Below are 20523 nucleotides of genomic sequence, written 5' to 3' on the forward strand. Positions count from 1 at the left end.
AGAGGTTGAGGCTGCAGTAAGCTGTGATCCTGTCACTGCATTCCAGCCTAGACAACAATGCGAGACCCCATCTCTGAAAATTAAAAAGAAAATATCTAGCACTAGGAATTTCAACTTAAATAATTTTAAAAAGGAATATTAACTTTCTCCAAGGTTCTGCTCCCATAAGATCTCTAACTAAGCAATAGTGTTATAGCTTTGTGCAAGTTCCTGTCAATAGCAAAACAGAGATCTAAACACATTCAGACAGAACTCCAAACACTGAGGTGCCACACAAAGATGCTCGTCTCTCCACAGGTATGCTTAACTCTGAGAAATCACTCAGTCAAAGCACCACAAGGTTTGGTTACTGCTCAAGCTACTCTTTTGGGTAACACATACACTCAAATCAAGATCTAGTTACCTGATGTTATCAAAGAATCTAGGATACAGTTCATAATGGAGAACTTTAACCTGGGTGTTCTTAGCAAATAACAACCAGGATGGGCAGACTTTAAAAACTGAAAATTCCTTCCTGTCCTTCAAGGCAATTCTTAATGTTGACCAGGAAAATATTTTCAACACTGCTCAGGCCAAACACCGATTTTTAAGGCAATAGCTCTCCCTTAGAATAATGTTTCCTTCCTGAACACAATACTTCCAGAGTTGTTTTAAAGCATGGGAGCACTGTTGACAGACTACAACTGCAACAGCATTTTGTCTCTAGCACGGCACCAACCATCTAGGTTCCTAGTTTGAGAGTAACTCTATTCTTTCTTTTCTTTTTTTTGAGACAGAGTTTTGCTCGTTGCCCAGGCTGGAGTGCAATGGTGCAATCTCAGCTCACTGCAACCTCCGCCTTCTGGGTTCAAGTGATTTTCCTGCCTCAGCCTCCCAAGCAGCTGGAATTACAGGCATGTGCTACCACACCCAGCTAATTTTGTATTTTTAGTAGAGACGGGGTTTCACCATGTTGGTCAGGCTGGTCTTAAACTCCTGACCTCAGGTGATCCACCCACCTTGGCCTCCCAAAGTGCTAGGATTACAGGCGTGAACCAATGTGCCGACCCTTTTTTTTTTCTTTTTTTGAGAACTCTATCCATTCTTGTACAGGCTGATGTGCTATTATGAATAGGGCTGCTGTGACCATGCATGTACATGTCTTTTGGGAGACCTAAGTAGCTATTTCTATACAGTATACACGTGAAGTAAAATTGCTGGGTAACAGAGTATATATGTACATTTAGCTTCAGTAGATACTTCAAGTTTTTCAAAGTAGTTGTACCATTTATAGTCCCCTAGAGTGGTTTATGAGCACTCCAATTACACCACATCCTTAGTATTATCAGTCTTTTTTTTTTTTGAGATGGAGTTTCACTCTTGTTGCCCAGGCTAGAGTGCAATGGCACGATCTCAACTCACCGTAACCTCTGCCTCTCGGATTCAAGTGATTCTCCTGTCTCAGCCTCCCAAGTAGCTGGGATTACAGGCACGTGCAACCATACCCAGCTAATTTTTTTGTATTTTTAATAGAGCGGGGTTTCTCTGTGTTGGTCAGGCTGGTCTCGAACTCCTGACCTCAGTGATCCTCCCGCCTCGGCCTCCCAAAGTGCTAGGATTACAGGCGTGAGCCACCGCACCCGGCCATCAGTCTTTTAATTCTGGTTATTCTAGCTGGGTGCAGTGGCTCAAATGTATAATCCCAGCACTTTGGGAGGCTGAGGTAAGAGGACTGCTCTAGCCAGGAATTCAAGACCAGCCTGGGCAACAAAGCAAAACCTTATCTGAACTAAAAATTTAAAAATGAGCTGGGCACAGTGGTGTGTGCCTATAGTCCCAGCTACCTGGAAGGCTGAGACAGGACGGTCCCTTCAGCATAGGAGGCAGAGGTTGCAATGAGCTATGATCATGCCACTGCACTCTAGCCTGGGAAACAGAGCGACACTCTGTCTTCAAAAAAAAAAAAAAAAAAAAAAAAAAAATATATATATATATATATATATATTATATATATATATATATATATATTCTAGCAGAAGCTGGTTGAAGATGCCATAATAACCAGGAAAAAAAATCTTTCTGAATTATTAAAAAGTTACCGTAATAGTTACTTCTAGTGAGAAGGGGAGTTACGACCAGAGGGAAGCAAAGAGGATCTCTGGATGCTGGTTGTATTTTTTTTTTCCACTTTGTTGCCCAGGCTGGACTGCAGTGGTGCAATTTCATCTCACTGCAACATCTGCCTCCCTGGGTCAAGCAATCCTCCCACTTCAGCCTCCTGAGTAGCTGGGACTACAGGCACACACCACCACGCCCAGCAAATTTTTTGTATTTTTTTGTAGAGACAGGGTTTCACCATATTGCCCAGACTGGTCTCAAACTCCTGGGCTCAAGCAATCCACCCACCTTGGCCTCCCAAGTAATGGGACTACAAGTGTGAGCCACCACGTGCGGCCATGCTCTCTTCCTGTTCTCTGAAGTGATTATAAGGATATTTTAAAATATTATTTTAAAACTATATCTTAATTATGTGATACTTCTACAATTCTTTTTTTGTTTTGTTTTGTTTTGAGACGGAGTCTCGCTCTGTACTTCTACAATTCTTAAAAATGTGTCTGGAAAAAAATTTGCTATTGAGCTACCCTCCCATCTCTTCCTTCTTCCCACACTTTTTTTTTTTTTAATACTTTAAGTTCTGGGATACATGTGCAGAATGTGCAAGTTTGTTACATAGGTAAACACATGCCCTGGTGGTTCGCTGCACCCATCAACTCGTCATCTACATTAGGTATTTCTCCTAATGCTATCATTCCCCTAGCCCCCAACCCAACAGGCCCTGGTGTGTGATGTTCCCCTCCCTATGTCTATGTGTTCTCATTGTTCAACTCCCACTTATGAGTGAGAACATGCAGTGTTTGGTTTTCTGTTCCTGTGTTAGTTTGCTAAGAATGATGGTTTCCAGCTTCATCCATGTCTCTGCAAAGGACATGAATTGATCCATTTTTATGGCTCCATACTATTCCATGGTGTATATGTGCCACATTTTCTTTATCCAGTCTATCATTGATGAGCATTTGGGTTGGTTCCAAGTCTTTGCTATTGTGAAAAGTGCCACAATAAACATACATGTGCATGTGTCCTTATAGTAGAATGATTTATAATCCTTTGGGTATATACTCAGTAATGGGATTGCTGGGTCAGATGGTATTTCTGGTTCCAGATTCTTGAGGAATTGCCACACTGTCTTCCACAATAATTGAACTAACTTACACTCCCACCAACAGTGTAAAAGTGTTCCAATTTCTTAACATCCTCTCCAGCACGTTGTTTCCTGACTTTTTTTTTTTTTTTTTTTTGAGACGGAGTCTCGCTCTGTCACCCAGGCTGGAGTGCAATGGCACAATCTCGGCTCACTGCAACCTCCACCTCCTGGGCTCAAGCAACTCTCCTGCCTCAGCCCCCTGAGTAGCTGCAATTACAGGTGCACGCCACCACACCCAGCTAATTTTTTTCTATTTTTAGTAGAGACGGGGTTTCACCATGTTGGTCAGGCTGGTCTCGAACTTCTGACCTCGTGATCCACCTGCCTCAGACTCCCAAAGTGCTGGGATTACAGGTGTGAGCCACCACGCCCAGCCTGTTTCCTGACTTTTTAATGATCACCATTCTAACTGGTATGAGATGGTATCTCATTGTGGTTTTGATTTGCATTTCTCTAATGACCAGTGATGATTAGCTTTTTTTCATATGATTGTTGGCCGCATAAATGTCTTCTTTTGAGAAATATCTGTTCATATCCTTTGCCCACTTTTTGATGGGTTTTTTTCTTGTAAATTTGTTTAAGTTCTTTGTAGATTCTGGATATTGGCCCTTTGACAGATGGATAGATTGCAAAAATTTTCTCCCATTCTGTAGGTTGCCTGTTCACTTTGATGATTCTTTTGCTGTGCAGAAGTTCTTTAGTTTAATTAGATCCCATTTGTCAATTTTGGCTTTTGTTGCCATTGCTTTTGATGTTTTAGTCATGAAGTCTTTGCCCATGCCTATGTCCTGAATGGAATTGTCTTGGTTTTCTTTTAGGGTTTTTACAGTTTTAGGTCTTACATTTAAGTCTTTAATCCATCTTGAGTTAATTTTTGTATAAGGTGAAAGGAAGGGGTCCAATTTCAGTTTTCTGCATATGGCTAGCCAGTTTTCCCAACACCGTTTATTAAATAAGGAATCCTTTCCCCATTGCTTGTTTTTGTCAGGTTTGTCAAAGATCAGAGGGTTGTGGATGTGTGGTGTTATTTCTGAGGCCTCTGTTCTGTTCCATTGGTCTATATAACTGTTTTGGTACCAGTACTATACTGTTTTGGTTACTGTAGCCTTGTAGTGTAGTTTGAAGTCAGGTAGCGTGATACCTCCAGCTTTGTTCTTTTTGCTTAGGATTGTCTTGGCTATACAGGCTCTTTCTTGGTTCCATATGCAAAAAAAAAGTATTTTTTTATAATTCTGTGAAGAAAGTCAATGGGACCGGGCGCGCTGGCTCACGCCTGTAATCCCAACACTTTGGGAGGACAAGGCAGGCGGATCACCTGAGGTAGGGAGTTCAAGACCAGTCTGACCAACATGGAGAAACCCCATCTCTACTAAAAATACAAAATTAGCCAGGCGTGGTGGTGCATGCCTGTAATCCCAGCTACTAGGGAGGCTGAGGCAGGAGAATCGCTTGAACCCGGGGGGTGGAGGTTGTAGTGAGCTGAGATTGTGCCATTGCACTCCAGCCTGGGCAACAAGAGCAAAACTGCATCTCAAAAAAAAAAAAAAAAGAAAGTCAATGGTAGCTTGATGAGGATAGCACTGAATCTATACATTACTTTGGGCAGTATGGCCATTTTCACAATATTGATTCTTCCTATGCATGAGCATGGAATGTTTTTCCATTTGTTTGTATCCTCTCTTATTTCCTTGAGCACTGGTTTGTAGTTCTCCTTGAAGAGGGGTCCTTCACATCCCTTGTAAGTTGTATTCCTAGGTATTTTAGTCTCTTTGTAGCAATTGTGAATGGAAGTTCACTCATGATTTGGCTCTCTGTCTATTATGTTGTATAGGAATGCTTGTGATTTTTGCACATTGATTTTGTATCCTGAGACTTTGCCAAAGTTGCTTATCTGCTTAAGGAGATTTTGGGCTGGAACAATGGGGTTTTCCAAATATATAATCATGTCATCTGCAAACAGAGACAATTTGACTTCCTCTCTTCCTATCTGAATATCCTTTACTTCTTTCTCTTGCCTGATTGCCTTGGCCAAAACTTCCAATACTATGTTGAATAGGAGTGGTAAGAGAGGGCATCCCTGTCTTGTGCCAGTTTTCAAAGGGAATGCTTCCAGCTTTTGCCCATTCAGTATGATATTGGCTGAGGGTTTGTCATAAATAGCTCTTATTATTTGGAGATATGTTCCATCAATACCTAGTTTATTGAGAGTTTTTAGCATGAAGGGATGTTGATTTTTTTTTTTTTAGATGGAGTCTTGCTTTGTCGCCCAGGCTGGAGTGCAGTGGCGTGATCTCAGCTCATTGCAACCTACACCTCCCGGGTTCAAGCAATTCTCTGCCTCAGCCTCCTGAGTAACTGGGATTACAAGTGTCCACCACCACCTCTGGCTAATTTTTATATTTTTAGTGGAGACGGGGTTTTACCATTTTGGCCAGGCTGGTCTTTAATGCCTGACCTCATGATCCACCCACCTCGGCCTCCCAAAGTGCTGGGATTACAGGCGTGAGCCACTGCGCCCCACCAGGGGTGTTGAATTTTATCGAAGGACTTTTCTGCATCTATTGAGATAATCATGTGGTTTTTATCATTGGTTCTGTTTATGTGATGGATTACGTTTATTGATTTGCGTATGATGAACCAGCCTTGCATCCCAGGGATGAAGCCGACTTGATCGTGGTGGATAAGCTTTTTGATGTGCTGCTGGGATTCGGTTAGCCAGTATTTTATTGAGGACTTTTGCATTAATGTTCATCAGGGATATTGGCCTGCAATTTTCTTTTTTGTGTGTGTCTCTGCCAGGTTTTGGTATCAGGATGTTGCTGACCTCATAAATGAGTTAGGGAGGAGTCCCTCTTTTTCTATTTTTTGGAATAGAAGGAATAGTACCAGCTCCTCTTTGTACCTCTGGCAGAATTCAGCTGTGAATCCGTCTGGTCCTGCGCTTCTTTTGGCTGGTACACTATTAATTACTGCCTCAATATCAGAACTTGTTATTGGTCTATTCAGGGCTCTGACTTCTTCCTGGTTTAGTCTTGGGTGGGTGTATGTGTCCAGAAATGTATCGATTTCTTCTAGATTTTCTAGTTTATTTGTGTAGAGGTGTTTATTCTCTGATGGTAGTTTGTATTTCTGTGGGATCAATGGTGATATGCTCTTTATCATTTTTTATTGTGTCTATTTGATTCTTTTCTCTTTTCTTATTAGTCTGGCTAGCAGTCTATTTTGTTGATCTTTTCAAAAAACCAGCTCCTGAATTCATTGATTTTTTTAAGGGTTTTTCGTGTCTCTATCTCCTTCAGTTCTGCTCTGATCTTTGTTATTTCTTGTTTTCTGCTAGCTTTGAATTTGTTCTTCCTTCTCTAGTTCTTTTAATTGTGATGTTACAGTGTTGATTTTTAGATCTTTCCTCCTTTCTCCTGTGGGCATTGGGTGCTATAAATTTCCCTCTACACACTGCTTTAAATGTGTACCAGAGATTCTGGGATGTTGTGTCTTTTTTCTCATTGGTTTCAAAAAACTTAATTTCTGCCGTAAGTTCGTTATGTACCCAGTAGTTATTCAGGAGGAGGTTGTTTAGTTTCCATGTAGTTGTGCAGTTTTAAGTTTCTTAATCTTGAGTTCTAATTTGATTGCACTGTGGTCTGAGAGACTGTTATGATTTCTGTTCTTTTGCATTTGCTGAGGAGTGTTTTATTTCCAATTATGTGGTCAATTTTAGAATAAGTGTGATGTGGTGTTGAAAAGAATGTATATTCTGTTGATTTGGTGTGGAGAGTTCTGTAGATATCTATTAGGTCTGCTTGGTCCAGAGCTGACTTCAAGTCCTAAATACCCTTGTTAATTTTCTGTCTTGTTGATCTAATTTTGACAGTGGGGTGTTAAAGTCTCCCACTATTATTGTGTGGGAATCTAAGTCTCTTTGTAGGTCTCCAAGAACTTGCTCTATGAATCTGGGTGCTCCTGTATTGGGTCCAAATATATTTAGGATAGTTAGCTCTTCTTATTCCATTGATCCCTTTACCATTATGTAATGCCCTTCTTTGTCTTTTTGATATATGTTGGTTTAAAGTCTGTTTTATCAGAGACTACGATTGTAACCCCTGTTTTTTGTTTGTTTGTTTGTTTTTTGCTTTCCATTTGTTTGGTAAATATTCCTCCATCCCTTTGAATCTATGTGTGTCTTTACACGTGAGATGCATCTCCTGAGTGCAGCACACCAATGGTTCTTGATTCTTTATCCAATTTGCCAGTCTATGTCTTTTAATTGGGGCTAATAGCCCATTTACATTTAAGGTTAATATTGTTATGTGTGAATTTGATCCTGTCATTTTGATGCTTGCTGGTTATTTCACTCATCAGTTGATGCAGTTTCTTTGTAGTGTTGATGATCTTTACAATTTGGTATGTTTTTGCAGTGGCTGGTACCGATTTTTCCTTTCCATGTTTAGTGCTTCCTTCAGTGGTTCTTGTAAGGCAGGCCTGGTGGTAACAAAATCTCTCAGCCTTTGCTTGTGTGTAAAGGATTTTATTTCTCCTTCACTTATGAAGCTTAGTTTGGCTGGATATGAAATTCTGGGTTGAAAATTCTTCTCTTTAAGAATGTTGAATATCAGAGGCCGGGCACGGTGGCTCACGGCTGTAATCCCAGCACTTTGGGAGGCCAAGGCGGGTGGATCACGAGGTCAGGAGATCGAGACCATCCTGGCTAACACAGTGAAACCCCGTCTCTACTAAAATACAAAAAATTAGCCGGGCGTGGTGGCGGACGCCTGTAGTCCCAGCTACTCGGGAGGCTGAGGCAGGGGAATGGTGTGAACCCGGGAGGCGGAGCTTGCAGTGAGCCAAGATCGTGCCACTGCACTCCAGCCTGGGCGACACAGCGGGACTCCATCTCAAAAAAAAAAAAAAAAAAAAAAAGAATGTTGAATATTGGCCCCCACTCTCTTCTGGCTTGTGGGGTTTCTGCAGAGAGATCTGCTGTTAAGTCTGATGGGCTTCCCTTTGTAACCTGACTTTACTCACTGGTTGCCCTTAACATTTTTTCCTTCATTTTAACCTTGGCGAATCTGGCGATTATGTGTCTTGGGGTTGCTCTTCTCGAGGAGTATCTTTGTGGTGTTCTCTTTATTTCCTGAATTTGAATGTTGGCCTGTCTTGCTAGGTTGGGGACGTTCTCCTGGATAATATCCTGAAGAGTGTTTTCTAACTTGGTTCCATTCTCCCTGTCACTTTCAGGTACACCAATCAAACGTACGTTTGGTCTTTTCACATAATCCCATATTTCTTGGAGGCTTTGTTCATTCCTTTTCATTCTTTTTTCTCTAATCTTGTCTTCACGGTTTATTTCATTAAGTTGATCTTCAATCTCTTATATCCTTTCTTCCTCTTGATCAATTCGACTATTGATACTTGTGTATGCTTCACAAAGTTCTCGTGCTGTGTTTTGCAGCTCCATCAGGTCATTTATGTTGTTCTTCTCTAAACTGGTTATTCTAGTTAGCAATTCCTCTAACCTTTTTTCAAGGTTCTTAGCTTCCTTGCATTGGGTTAGAACATGCTCCTTTAGCTCAATGGAGTTTGTTATTATTCTGAAGCCTACTTCTGTCAATTTGTGAAACTCATTCTCTGTCCAGTTTTGTTCTTTTGCTGGCAAGGAGTTGTGATCCTTTGCAGGAGAAGAAGCGCTCTGGTTTTTGGAATTTTCAGCCTCTTTGCACTGTTTTTTCCTCATCTTCGTGGATTTATCTACCATTGGTCTTTGATGTTGGTGACCTTCGGATGGGGTTTCTGTGTGGATGTCCTTTTGTTGATGTTGACGCTACTCTTTTCTGTTAGTTTTCCTTCTAATAGTCATGCCCCTCTGCTGCAGGTCCGCTGGAGTTTGCTGGACATCCACTACCTGTTTTCCTGGCTATCGCCAGCAGAGGCTGCAGAACAGCAAAGATTGCTGCCTGTTCCTTCCTCTGGAAGCTTCATCCTAGAGGGGCACTCACCAAATGCCAGACGGAGTTCTCCTATATGAGGTGTCTGTCAACCGTTGCTGGGAGATGTCTCCCAGTCAGAAAGCACGGGGATCAGGGACCCACTTGAGGAGACAGTCTGTCCCTTAGCAGAGCTCAAGGGCTGTGTTGGGAGATCCACCACTCTCTTCAGAGCCAGGAGGCAGGAACATTTAAGCCTGCTGAAGCTGTGCCTACAGCTGCCCCTTCCGCCAGGTGCTCTGTCCCTGGGAGATGGGGAGTTTTATCTATAAGCCCCCTGACTGGGGCTGCTGCCTTTCTTTCAGAGATGTCCTGCCCAGAGAGGAGGAATCTAGAGAAGCAGTCAGGCTATAGCAGCTTTGCTGAGCTGCAGTGGGCTCTGCCCAGTTTGAACTTGAGGGAGGTTTTGTTTACACTGTGAGGGGAAAACCACCTATTCACGCCTCGGTAAAGGCAGATGCCCCTTCCCCCACAAGCTCGAGCATCCCAGGTCGACTTCAGACTGCTGTACTGGCAGCAAGAATTTCAACCCTGTGTATCTTAGCTTGCTGGGCTCTGTGGGGCTGGGATCCTCTGCGCTAGACCACTTGGCTTGCTGGCTTCAGCCCCCTTTCCAGAAGACTGAACGGTTCTGTCTCACTGGTGTTCCAGGCACTACGGGGATATGAAAAAAAAACTCCTACAGCTACCTTGGTGTCTGCCCAATGGCCGCCCACTTTTGTGCTTGAAACCCAGGGCCCTGGTGGCATAGGCACCGGAGGGAATCTCCTGGTGTGTGGGGTTGCGAAGACCGTGGGAAAAGCGTAGTATCTGGGCCAGAGTACACTGTTCCTCCCAGCACAGTCTCTCACTGCTTCCCCTGGCTAGGGGAGGGAGTCCCCTGACCCCTTGCACTTCCTGGGTGAGGCAACGCCACACCCTGCTTCTGCTCACCCTCCGTGGGCTGCACCCACTGTCTAACTAGTCCCAATGAGATGAGCCAGGTACCTCAGGTGGAAATGCAGAAATCACCCGCCTTCTGCACTAATCTCACTGGGAGCTGCAGACCAGAGCTGTTGCTATTCAGCCATCTTGCCAGCCACCCCCCTACACACTTCTTTAGTGCAGGACAACTCCAGAGAGAGAGGCTACCCCAGGTGGGAGCCCACTCTTCCCTATCTCCTGAAGTCTCTGAAATTAAATGTTTGCAAAGCATTATGGAGAAAGCTCAAAAAATATTCAAATTCACCTTAAAGTCACTTGGAATAAAACCATTTCCACAGTATAGAAACACAGACTTTTTTTATCATTATTTATCCAATCAACAAATATTTTCTGTCTTAACACTCTCTTTAGTTTCAACAAACTCTTCAACCTTTAGTCTCTATCCTTATATAATATCATTTATTAAGCACCTACTATATGACCAGTCCTATGTTCTATACATCATCCTTAATCCTACCATCCATGAAAGCTAGATAGTACCGCCATTCACATTTTACAGATGAGGAAACTTAGCCTCAGAAAAGCCCTACGGAACTTGACAAGGCCACACAGCTAATAGATAGCAGAGAAAAAAGTGAAGCCTTCCCCTGTCTCTTGTAACCAGGTCTCATCTCTCTTTGTGGGTCTCTCTTTACACCAAACCTTTATCTCTGCCCACATCACCATGCTGCCTCTCAGACATGAAAATGTTGCCAGTCCTACTCCCACAGAAAAAGTCAACAACTGTAGAGAGGATTATCCAAGTAAACCCATATTCCAAATCTAGAACTAGTCACAGTTTGAAACAAAATAAGGTTTATTCTCAGAGCAACATTCACAGCAGGAAAAAGAAAAGCCACCCTTTCCTGTAGGCAAACTAGACCTGACATATGTCCCTCACCCTACGCCAGCACCAGCACTATCTAGCTCTTGGCTGCCATTCCTCACGGCCCCTTGCTCTACTCAGAAACTACACAAAACAGCAGAGAGACAGAGAAGGGAGACACTGTCTGTAATCTACCACCCATCCTCCCATCAGGAAACTCCTGAAGTAACTACTGTCTGTAGTAGAGAAGAACAAAAAAAGGCGAGGGAGAATGTATGTGTTGAGTCCCTAATGCATGTGTGTATGTACTGAGAGAAAAAAGTTAAATGAAGCATAGTAGACAGAATAAAGTTATCTCAACTCTCACTATCCCAATTCCACTCCCTCCTTCCCATATCCTAGTTCCTTACCTCCCCTAAAGCTCTCATTCCACTGATCATGTACCAGGGTCCAGAAGACTCCATTCTGCAGGGATCCCAGCTCCAAGCCACAGAAACTATTAATGATCTACAGATGGGGAATTCTTGCTTCTGCTGCTTCACAGGTATAAGAAGGGGAGAACCTGGCCAGGTGCAGTGGCTCACACCTGTAATCCCAACACTTTGGGAGGCCGAGGCGGGTGGATCACCTGAGGTCAGGAGTTCGAGACCAGCCTGAACAACATGGAGAAACTCTGTCTCTACTAAAAATACAAAATTAGCTGGGTGTGGTGGCACATGCCTGTAATTCCAGCTACTTGGGAGGCTGAGGCAGAAGAATCGCTTGAACCCAGGAGGTGGAGGTTGTGATGAGCAGAGATCATGCCATTGCATTCCAGCCTGGGCAACAAGAGTGAAACTCGGTCTCAAAAAAAATAAAAAAAAAAAAGAAGAGGAGGACCAATCACCACGTCTGCTACTAGTTCCAAATTAAAACTGGGCATTTTCTCAGAGTTATCATTATCATGAGTATTTGGAGAATTATAATATATTACTAATACTACCCTTACACGACATTGGGGCTGGATGATAAAATAGAAAATAAAATGAATAAAAAATACGGCCCTTACATAGGTGATAGATTAATATATTACAAGCTTTTGTGAGACTGATCTGAGATCCTACACAGGAGCTATAACATGATGGTTTCTAAGCAAAAGTGTTCCAAGCTCCAAACAACTGATTAACAAAAGAACTTTTAGAAATCAAATTGTTGTACGTAGGGCACTAAGACTACTAGCTCCAACCTCTGAGGCCGAGATTTCTTTCTTTTTTTTTTTTTTTTTTCAGAGACAGGGTCTTACTCTGTCACCCAAGGTAGAGTGCAATGACACAACCATAGCTCACTGTAACCTTAAATTCCTGGGCTCAAGCAATCCTCCCACCTCAGCTTCCTAAGTAGCTAGGACTACAGGTGTGTACCACCACGCCCAGCTAATTTTTTTCTTTTTAAGAGATGCGGTCTCCCTATATTGCCCAGGCTGGTCTCAAACTCCTGGGCTCAAGCGATCCTCCTGCCTCGGCTTTCCAAAGTGCAAGAATTACAGGCATGAGCCACTGCACCAGGCCAATATTTATTTCTTATCCTTTTTCAGAAATGACAGAAAATCCTAAATGACCAGCACATAGTCTGCTATAAGACTGCATTAATACTCTTGATTTCTAAATGCACATTTTAAGAAATACTCTATTAATCTGTAGTAAACTAGAAATGGTCTTTTCAGTAACATTTGTGATGTTAAACAGCGCATGTTTACCTTTCCTTCTGAGAAATCACATATCCATCTAGGACTCTGAGGTTTAAGCACCAGCTGACAATGTACGGCCGATAGTCAAATCCTGGGATGGATGGTGTTGCCATCACACAAGGATTGTTCATAATCGACAACTGTTCCAATTCAGTTAAGGATGCCAAAAAAGAGATCTGGAACAAAAGATATCTTTGTTGAACAAAAGGACTATTCAGTGTCAAGCACAAGGTTTCCACTGATTACACATCTTTGGCAGCATTTGAGAATGTGATAATTTCCCTCTTGTTCTGAAAAGTGACAAGTGTCCATTGACTTCCAAAATTTCAACAATATAGCCATCTGTCCCTGCTGCACAAAATCCCCTGGCAAGTATCAGCACTGTTTCCTAGCAGAAATAATCCTATTTTGAAAACATCACAGCAGCCACGAAAGGTGGACAGGGAGTCTTATAAACCCTTATAACGTAGATGTCCCTCTACCACCAATCGCCTCCCAGTGGAATGATAATTACAGCTTTACAAAGGAAATTAGACCTTAATGACCCACTGACACTAAGGAAAGTGGAAAGAAAACTAACGATCATCTAGAGCCAAGCGTTTCATCTGAATGGCAGTTTCTTCCAAGATGCTCACAGTCTAAAAGTAAGCTCACAACCCTCTCCTGTGTCCTTCCTAGGATTTCCAGCTTCCTGAATCTCACAAAATACCCTCAAATTTTACCTCATTTAAGTCTCGGATTTCATTTTCTGCCAAAGAAAGTATAGCAAGGCTTCTGGGTAGGTAAGTAGGTGCCATTCTAAGAGAGGTGATGATGTTTCCATGTAAAAGCAGGGTCTTGAAAGTAAAAACAGTATGAATTACAAATGAAAAGATTACAAATAAATTGGCCTATTGTGACAACACCAAAATGGTACATATAAGAATAAAGGAATCTACTTTATTATGTTTCTCATCACACACAAATCAAAGACTGTTAATGCTACAAGGGTCCTTGATGATCTTCTGGTCCAACTCTCTGTTTTCATACCAACATGCTAAGCTCACGATATTTTAAAGACTTGTCCAAAAACACATGCTTGGCATAGCAACTAGGCAGGCTGTGAGATTTAAGTTACGGGACACTGAGCAATTTCTAACACACTTTTTCATTTTCTTTTAAAATATCAAAATAGAGGCCACCTGTGGTGGCTCATGCCTGTAATCCCAGCATTTTGAGAGAGGCCAAGGAGGGAGGATTGCTTGAGCCCAGGAGTTTGAGACCAGCCTGGGCAACATAGTGAGACCTGGTCTCTACTAAAAATCAAAAAATTAGCCAGGCATGATGGGGTGCACCTGTAGTTCCAGCTACTGGGGAGGCTGAGGTAGGGGGATCGCTTGGGCCCAGGAGGTCGAGGCTACAGTAAATCATGACTGCACCACTGCCCTCAAGCCTGGGTGACAGCAAGACTCTGGTGTCTCAAATTAAAAAAAAAAAAAAAAAAGTCATTAAAACAACCACATATAAAGCAAATTTTCCAAAAAAGAGAGTGATAACCCACATCCATAATTGCAACTGCATTCTCTAGGTAACCAAAAAATAGAGGTAGAATGTGTCACTTGCAGATAAAGCTGACTCACATGAAGTCAGCAACAACCAAGAATAAATCCAAAACTGAACACCCAGGATTCTGATCAGATAAATAGGCTTCTATTCCAGCAAAAGAAAAAAAAAAAAAAAATTCAATCATCTTTGGTTCATTTGAATTCTCTTAGCATCTATTAGGACAGTATCTGGCTACATCAAATTGTTTAGAATAATTATTGCTAAAAATGATTTCTGCTAAAGATCTGGGAAAAAGTGAACTGAGATACTGCTTCTAGGGCTTAATGAATATATCTGATGGTAATAATACCCAATGAGGCAACAATATTTAAAATGTTCTACATGTTTTTCAAGACTGTGACTTCAACTGTTACTTATTTGACTGCATGATACATTCCCCTCCATAAAAAGTGCTATATGCTATGTTTTTTTCTAAGTGAAATTAATTTTGACAATTAGCTAATACCTATTACTTTAAAAACAGCAATTCTGAAAGTCAAAAAAAAAAAAAAAAAACCAGACTTGGGACCCAGCGCAGTGGCTCATGCCTGTAATCCCAACACTTTGGGAGGCCGAGGCGGGTGGATCACAAGGTCAGGAGTTCGAGACCAGCCTGGCCAACATGGTGAAATGCCATCTCTACTAAAAATACAAAAATTAGCTGGGCGTGGTGGCATGCACCTGTAGTCCCAGCTACTCGGGAGGCTGAGGCAGGAGAATCGCTTGAACCTGGGAGGCAGAGGTTGCAGTGAGCCGAGGTTTCGCCACTGCACTCCAGCCTGGGCAACAGAGCAAAACTCTGTCTCAAAAAAACAAAACAAAACAAAACGAAAAAACAGACTTGGCCAGCTCGGTGGCTCATGCCTGTGATCCTAGCATTTTGAGAGACTGAGGCAGGAGGACTGCTAGAGTCCAGGAGTTTGAGAACAGTCTAGACAACATAGTAAGATCTCATCTCTCGCCAGGTACAGTGGCTCACGCTTGTAATCCCAACACTTTGGGAGGCCAAGGCAGGAGGATCATGTGAGGTCAGGAGTTCAAAATCAGCCTGGCCAACGTGGTGCAACCCTGTCTCTATTAAAAATACAAAAAATTAGCCAGGTGTGGCGGTGGGCGCCTATAATCCCAGCTACTCGGGAGGCTGAGGCAGAAGTATCACTTGAACACAGGAGGCAGAGGTTGCAGTGAGCCAAGACTGCGCCACTGCACTCCAGCTTGGGTGACAGAGCAGAACTCCATCTAAAAAAAAAAAGAAAAGAAAAAGATCTCATCTCTACAAACACTCAAAAAATTAGCTGGGTGTGGTGATGTAAACATGCCTATGGTCCTAGCTACTTGGGAGGCTGAGGTGAGAGGATCACTTGAGCCTGGGAGGTCGAGTGAGATTGTACCACTACACTGCAGGCTGGGTGACAGGGCAAGACTCTGTCTCAAAAAAAAATAAAGACAGACTCAAACTCAGGAATGATTAATCTCAACCTCACCAAAGATTATGTACTATATAATGACTGAAGCTACTAGCATTGGTTGGTTGGGCATAGAGGGAATTCCATCATGTTCAGAGAATGGTAAATAAAATTAACCTTAACTACAGTGACCAGTTTCACATCAAATACATGAGTTATATAACTAGCAACAAAAAGTTTCATACTTAATTTCTGCTATTCTAACATAATTCCTTTTTTTTTTTTTTTTTTTGAGACTGAGTCTCACTCTGTTGCCCAGGCTAGAGTGCAGTGACCCAATCTCGGGTCACCGCAACCTCCACCTCCTGGGTTCAACCAATCCTGCTTTAGCTGAGTAGCTGGGCCTACAGGCTCACACCACTATGCCCCACTAATTTTTGGTATTTTTAGTAGAGATGGGGCTTTGCCATGTTGCCCAGGCTGGTCTTGAACTTCTGAGCTCAAGCCATCCACTCGCCTCAGCCTCTCAAAGTGGTGGGATTACAGGCATGACCCACCATGCCCAGCCCATAATTCTTATCATAAAGAAAGCAATCTGCTCATACACAGCAGGCTAATTTTAGGTCAATAAGATTACTTTCTCTTGGTATTTTGCTATAAAACTTCACAAATGACAAAGAAAACATACTTACTTTCAGGGATACCAATTTAGATAGATCACCTATCTGGGATATGTTATTGTCTGATAAATCGAGATGCTGTAGAGCTGTGCAGCTATTGATCTGTTCCATGGCCTATCACAAGAAAAGCATCACACTATTTAATGAAAACAAAATCAAAAAATAAAATTATTCCCTAGTTCTTTGCAGCTGAAAGAGTGTCTTGCCTCCTCTTATTATTAGAAGCAGAGTAGAAGAACTTAGCAAGAGAAAAGGGGCAGTACTAACAGAATTTAGTAGATTGTCAGGTTGTAAACGTACACTTTCATTATCTCTCTACGAGTAGAGGGCTACCAAGTAGTTCATACCATCCAAGATCTTTACAGCTTGAAGAAACCATAGTAATAGCCAGGCGCTATGGCTCACACCTGTAATCCCAGCATTTTGGGAGGCCAAGGTGGGTGGACAGCCTGAGGTCAGGAGTTCAAGACCAGCCTGGCCAACACGGCGAACCCCTGTCTCTACTAAAAAAAATACTAAAAATTAGCCAGGCATGGTGGGCGGGCGCCTGTAATCCCAGTTACTCTTGAGGCTGAGACAGGAGAATCGCTTAAACCCAGGAGGCAGAGGTTGCAGTGAGCTAAGATCGTGCCACTGCACTCCAGACTGGGCAATAAGAGCAAAACTCCGTCTAAAAAAAAAAAAAACAAAAGAAACCATAGTAACAATATATGACAGTTGGTGGTATAGAACAGAGTTTACAAGTTTAGATTAAAACCAAACAGCCTGGATTTACATTCTGACCCTGCAACTTCCTAGCTGTGTGACCTTGAGCAAGTTACTTCTCTGTACTTCAGTTTCTTCACCTTTATAACACGCATAATATCTATATCTACTTCACAGGCTGCCATGAGATTGAATAAGTTAGTACAGATAAATGCTTAGAACAGTAGCTCATATACATTAATGGCTCAATAAAAGGCAGCTATTGGTAATCTAGTCCTCTCAGCTAGCATGCCAAAAAATAAGACGCAGAAATATGTATTAATTTACCCAAAATTACACAGTTACTAAGTAGTGGAAGTAGGACTAGAATTCAGATCTCCTAACTTTTAAAACTGTATATTCTCCCTTATAGCATTAAACGTTTACTTAAAGCTTAATTCAGCATGATATAGTCTCCCTCCTAAACACTCTATGGTTTGATCTACTTTTTTCTAAGTACAATATAGATTCTTTGTTCACATTTAAAAGAATATTATGTCATATTGTATGTTTCAAAATGAGATTTATTTTTAGTTTATTTTAACAGAGATTATCCCTGGAGAGTGAGAGTGGGTACTTTCACTTTTTAATTTGACTTATTTCTACATTGCTTGAATTTTTTTTATGCAGAATAGTTTTGTAAACAAAAAAGAAACCATTCACCTTAAGATTATTTCCTGCCAAATTCAGCCATTCCAGATGTACTAGTTCCTTTAGCCCTTCCACACAGCCAATGCTATTATGAGGCAAATTTAATACACGAAGCAACGTCAGCTTGGCCACACCCATCATCCGAACCAGCCGATTATTAGCTACTGATAACTGTAAAAAGGAAACATATTGTCATTTTTTGGAATAACATATGTAAAATATTTCACATTAAAGTGATTTAAAAGGTTTATTTAGACAGCCAAACACTCTCAAACAAAACTCCTTTTGTACATTTCACATATATTGTCTAAATATTCTACAGTATGACTATCAGTTTTTTGTTATTGTTCCTGGGCAATAGAAAATACAGATAAAGCTGAGCGATCAGACCTCCTCCAACTACTAAGACATTTTTAACACAGCAACAACTTGAGAATGTAAGTTCCACAAGAATAGTGTTGTTAAACTCTCAGTCAAAACTTAATACAGTGCCAGACATGTAAGAGGGACTCAGTAACCATTTCTTGAATGAAGGAATGAACTCTTTACCCCCATCATGAGGTAAAAGGTTACCTTAGTAACATAGTATTTTGCCAACATAAAATGCTTCCTTTTCTTAACAATGCTTTTTTTTTCTAATCTACTCTCAATGTAGTACATGTATGTTCATCTTCAGAAGAAACTGTCATGTAAAAATTTAAGGCAACAATGACTGCTTTCTAGGCCTGCACAGTTACTTTTTGTCAGGTTATTTTATTGTTTTGTTTAATAATAAATTGATCCTATGTAACCATTTTCCAGATTGCAATACCTACCTGTATTAATCGTTTGCATTTCTCCAGATTTTCCAATTTAATAATCTGATTTTTATCCAGAATCAAAGTGTGAATATCAGCTTCACAGGGTAAATTTGGACCTAATTTCTGTAGTCCCTGCCCTGACCAATTGACCACTGATCCTTGAAAAGAAACGGAAATGTTAGAAAACACAAATAAAATAAAACATGTACAACAGCTGAGCATAGGGGTGGAATTATAAAATCTCTATACCATTTCAAATTTAAAAACAGTAGAGCATAATAAATATCAACATTGTAAAATTAAAGCAATCTTGAGTTCTAAATGACCAGATTGAATTACTCATTTTCCTTCAGAAATATCAAATTAAAACTAGATGTGTGATATTCTCCTCAAGTTGCTAAGATATACTTTGGAAATCTTCACATTTAAATATGAACGATTACTTCCATTTGTTGTGCCTAAGTAATGATACTATTGTTTAAATGTTACTAAACTTTTGCCTGCGATCCGCCAGCTTACAGCCTAACTACCAATATATCCTAAAGTGCCCAAACTGTGATTTTGAAAATCAAAGTATAGTTCAACTAATTCTCCCATAAAATAGGATAATACACCCATTTCGCTAGCTTGATAAGAGAATTAAAAGAGAAACCATATGAATAGTACTTAGCCCCGTTCCTGCCACAGGGCACTCAATAAGGCACTTTAGTATAACATAGACTTTCAAACCCTGGCTCCACCAGTTAACCATGGTGGTACATTAGGCAAATTATTGATTTCTTTTGGGCTCACTTTTCTACTCTGTAAAGTGGGGATAATACCTGCCTTATAAATGTAGTTCTACAGAGAAAATGAGATAATGTAAAAAAAAAAAAAAAAAAAAAAAAAAAGGACTGAGAACATCGTCTGGTTCATACAAAGTGCTCTGTAAATGTTAACTGCCATTAACAGTTAAGTAGCCCTGGTGGGCTTGAGAGGTGTGGTTTAAGAAAAGCCGATCTCCAAAGAGGGCGGGGCCAGAGAAACGGCCCATTTCAAATTTACACCCAGATTAGTACTGCAGGAAATAATTATGCCAGATTGCTCTCCTGGAGGATTTCAACGTTTTCCCGTTGTCTAATGGCTCTTAGCATGTGAGGAGTCGTGAGCCCCTCTGAAAAATTGATGAAAGGGGTGTGCTATCTCAGAAAAGTGCACAGCCTTTGTACACAATTCCAAGAGATCGACAGAGACGTCTGAGAACCATCCACCAACTCTTCCCCCAAGAATTTACGGCTCCCAGAAAATGCACTCCTGGTCTAAGCCATGAAGACGGGCCTCGACCCCTGGGCCCTGTCCCCGATTTAGAGGACTGACTGCTGCCAAGCCTCGAAGCTGTAACCAAAACAAAAGCAGCTCGCGTCCGGCGCCCCAAAGAGGTAGGTATCTTCAGGCCACAGAAGCACCCACACAGTCCTATGCTCTACTGGGCAGCGACCAAACTCGATCCTAGGACCCGTGTGCAAGAACAAGGAGTACAGAACTGCGAGCTCTGGATCATCCCTTAGATTTTATCACGGCCACTGGCCACCTCCGAGGGAGGGTTCAACGCCAGACTAGGCAGCGGTCTCTGAGGGAAGGTTTTCCTGATGGTTCCAGGAACCAAGAAGAGAGGGGGATGCATGAAGCGAAAGAGGGAGATCCCGAACATTTTGCTTAGGCACCCAGGACTCAAAGTAAATGGTCAAGAAAGGTCCTCGAGCCCGAAATCCACCGCCTCCTCAGCATCGGGAGCGCGGGAGCCAGGGCGCCAGGCCGCGCGAAGGCTTCTGGGGACTGTAGTCCCCCGCTCGGCCCTCACCGCGACGCCGGAGAGCTGGGCACGGCAGGTGAACTACAACTCCCAGAGGGTAGCGCGCCTCCGCGACGACCACAGATCCGC

At 41.9% G+C, this 20523-nt stretch overlaps 1 protein-coding gene across 3 annotated transcripts in view; it reads right to left on the bottom strand.

The window, feature by feature from the left end:
* CEP97 (centrosomal protein 97) overlaps window positions 1-20523 on the bottom strand; it is a 66683-nt gene that overhangs the window by 18986 nt on the left and 27174 nt on the right. For 2 of the 3 annotated variants that reach the window (XM_024245352.3, XM_024245351.3), the window contains exons 3-7: window positions 18618-18760; window positions 17815-17973; window positions 16420-16521; window positions 13460-13573; window positions 12747-12913 (exon numbers count right to left, since the gene is read on the bottom strand). In XM_024245352.3, the coding sequence (XP_024101120.3) occupies window positions 12747-12913; window positions 13460-13573; window positions 16420-16521; window positions 17815-17973; window positions 18618-18760 (685 nt within the window). Of the gene's footprint in view, window positions 1-12746; window positions 12914-13459; window positions 13574-16419; window positions 16544-17814; window positions 17975-18617; window positions 18761-20523 lie in introns of those variants that run through there. The other variant, XM_054551582.2, reaches the window with a different exon arrangement.

This window comes from Pongo abelii, chromosome 2 (assembly GCF_028885655.2).
Source record: "Pongo abelii isolate AG06213 chromosome 2, NHGRI_mPonAbe1-v2.0_pri, whole genome shotgun sequence".
Taxonomy (NCBI): domain Eukaryota; kingdom Metazoa; phylum Chordata; class Mammalia; order Primates; family Hominidae; genus Pongo; species Pongo abelii.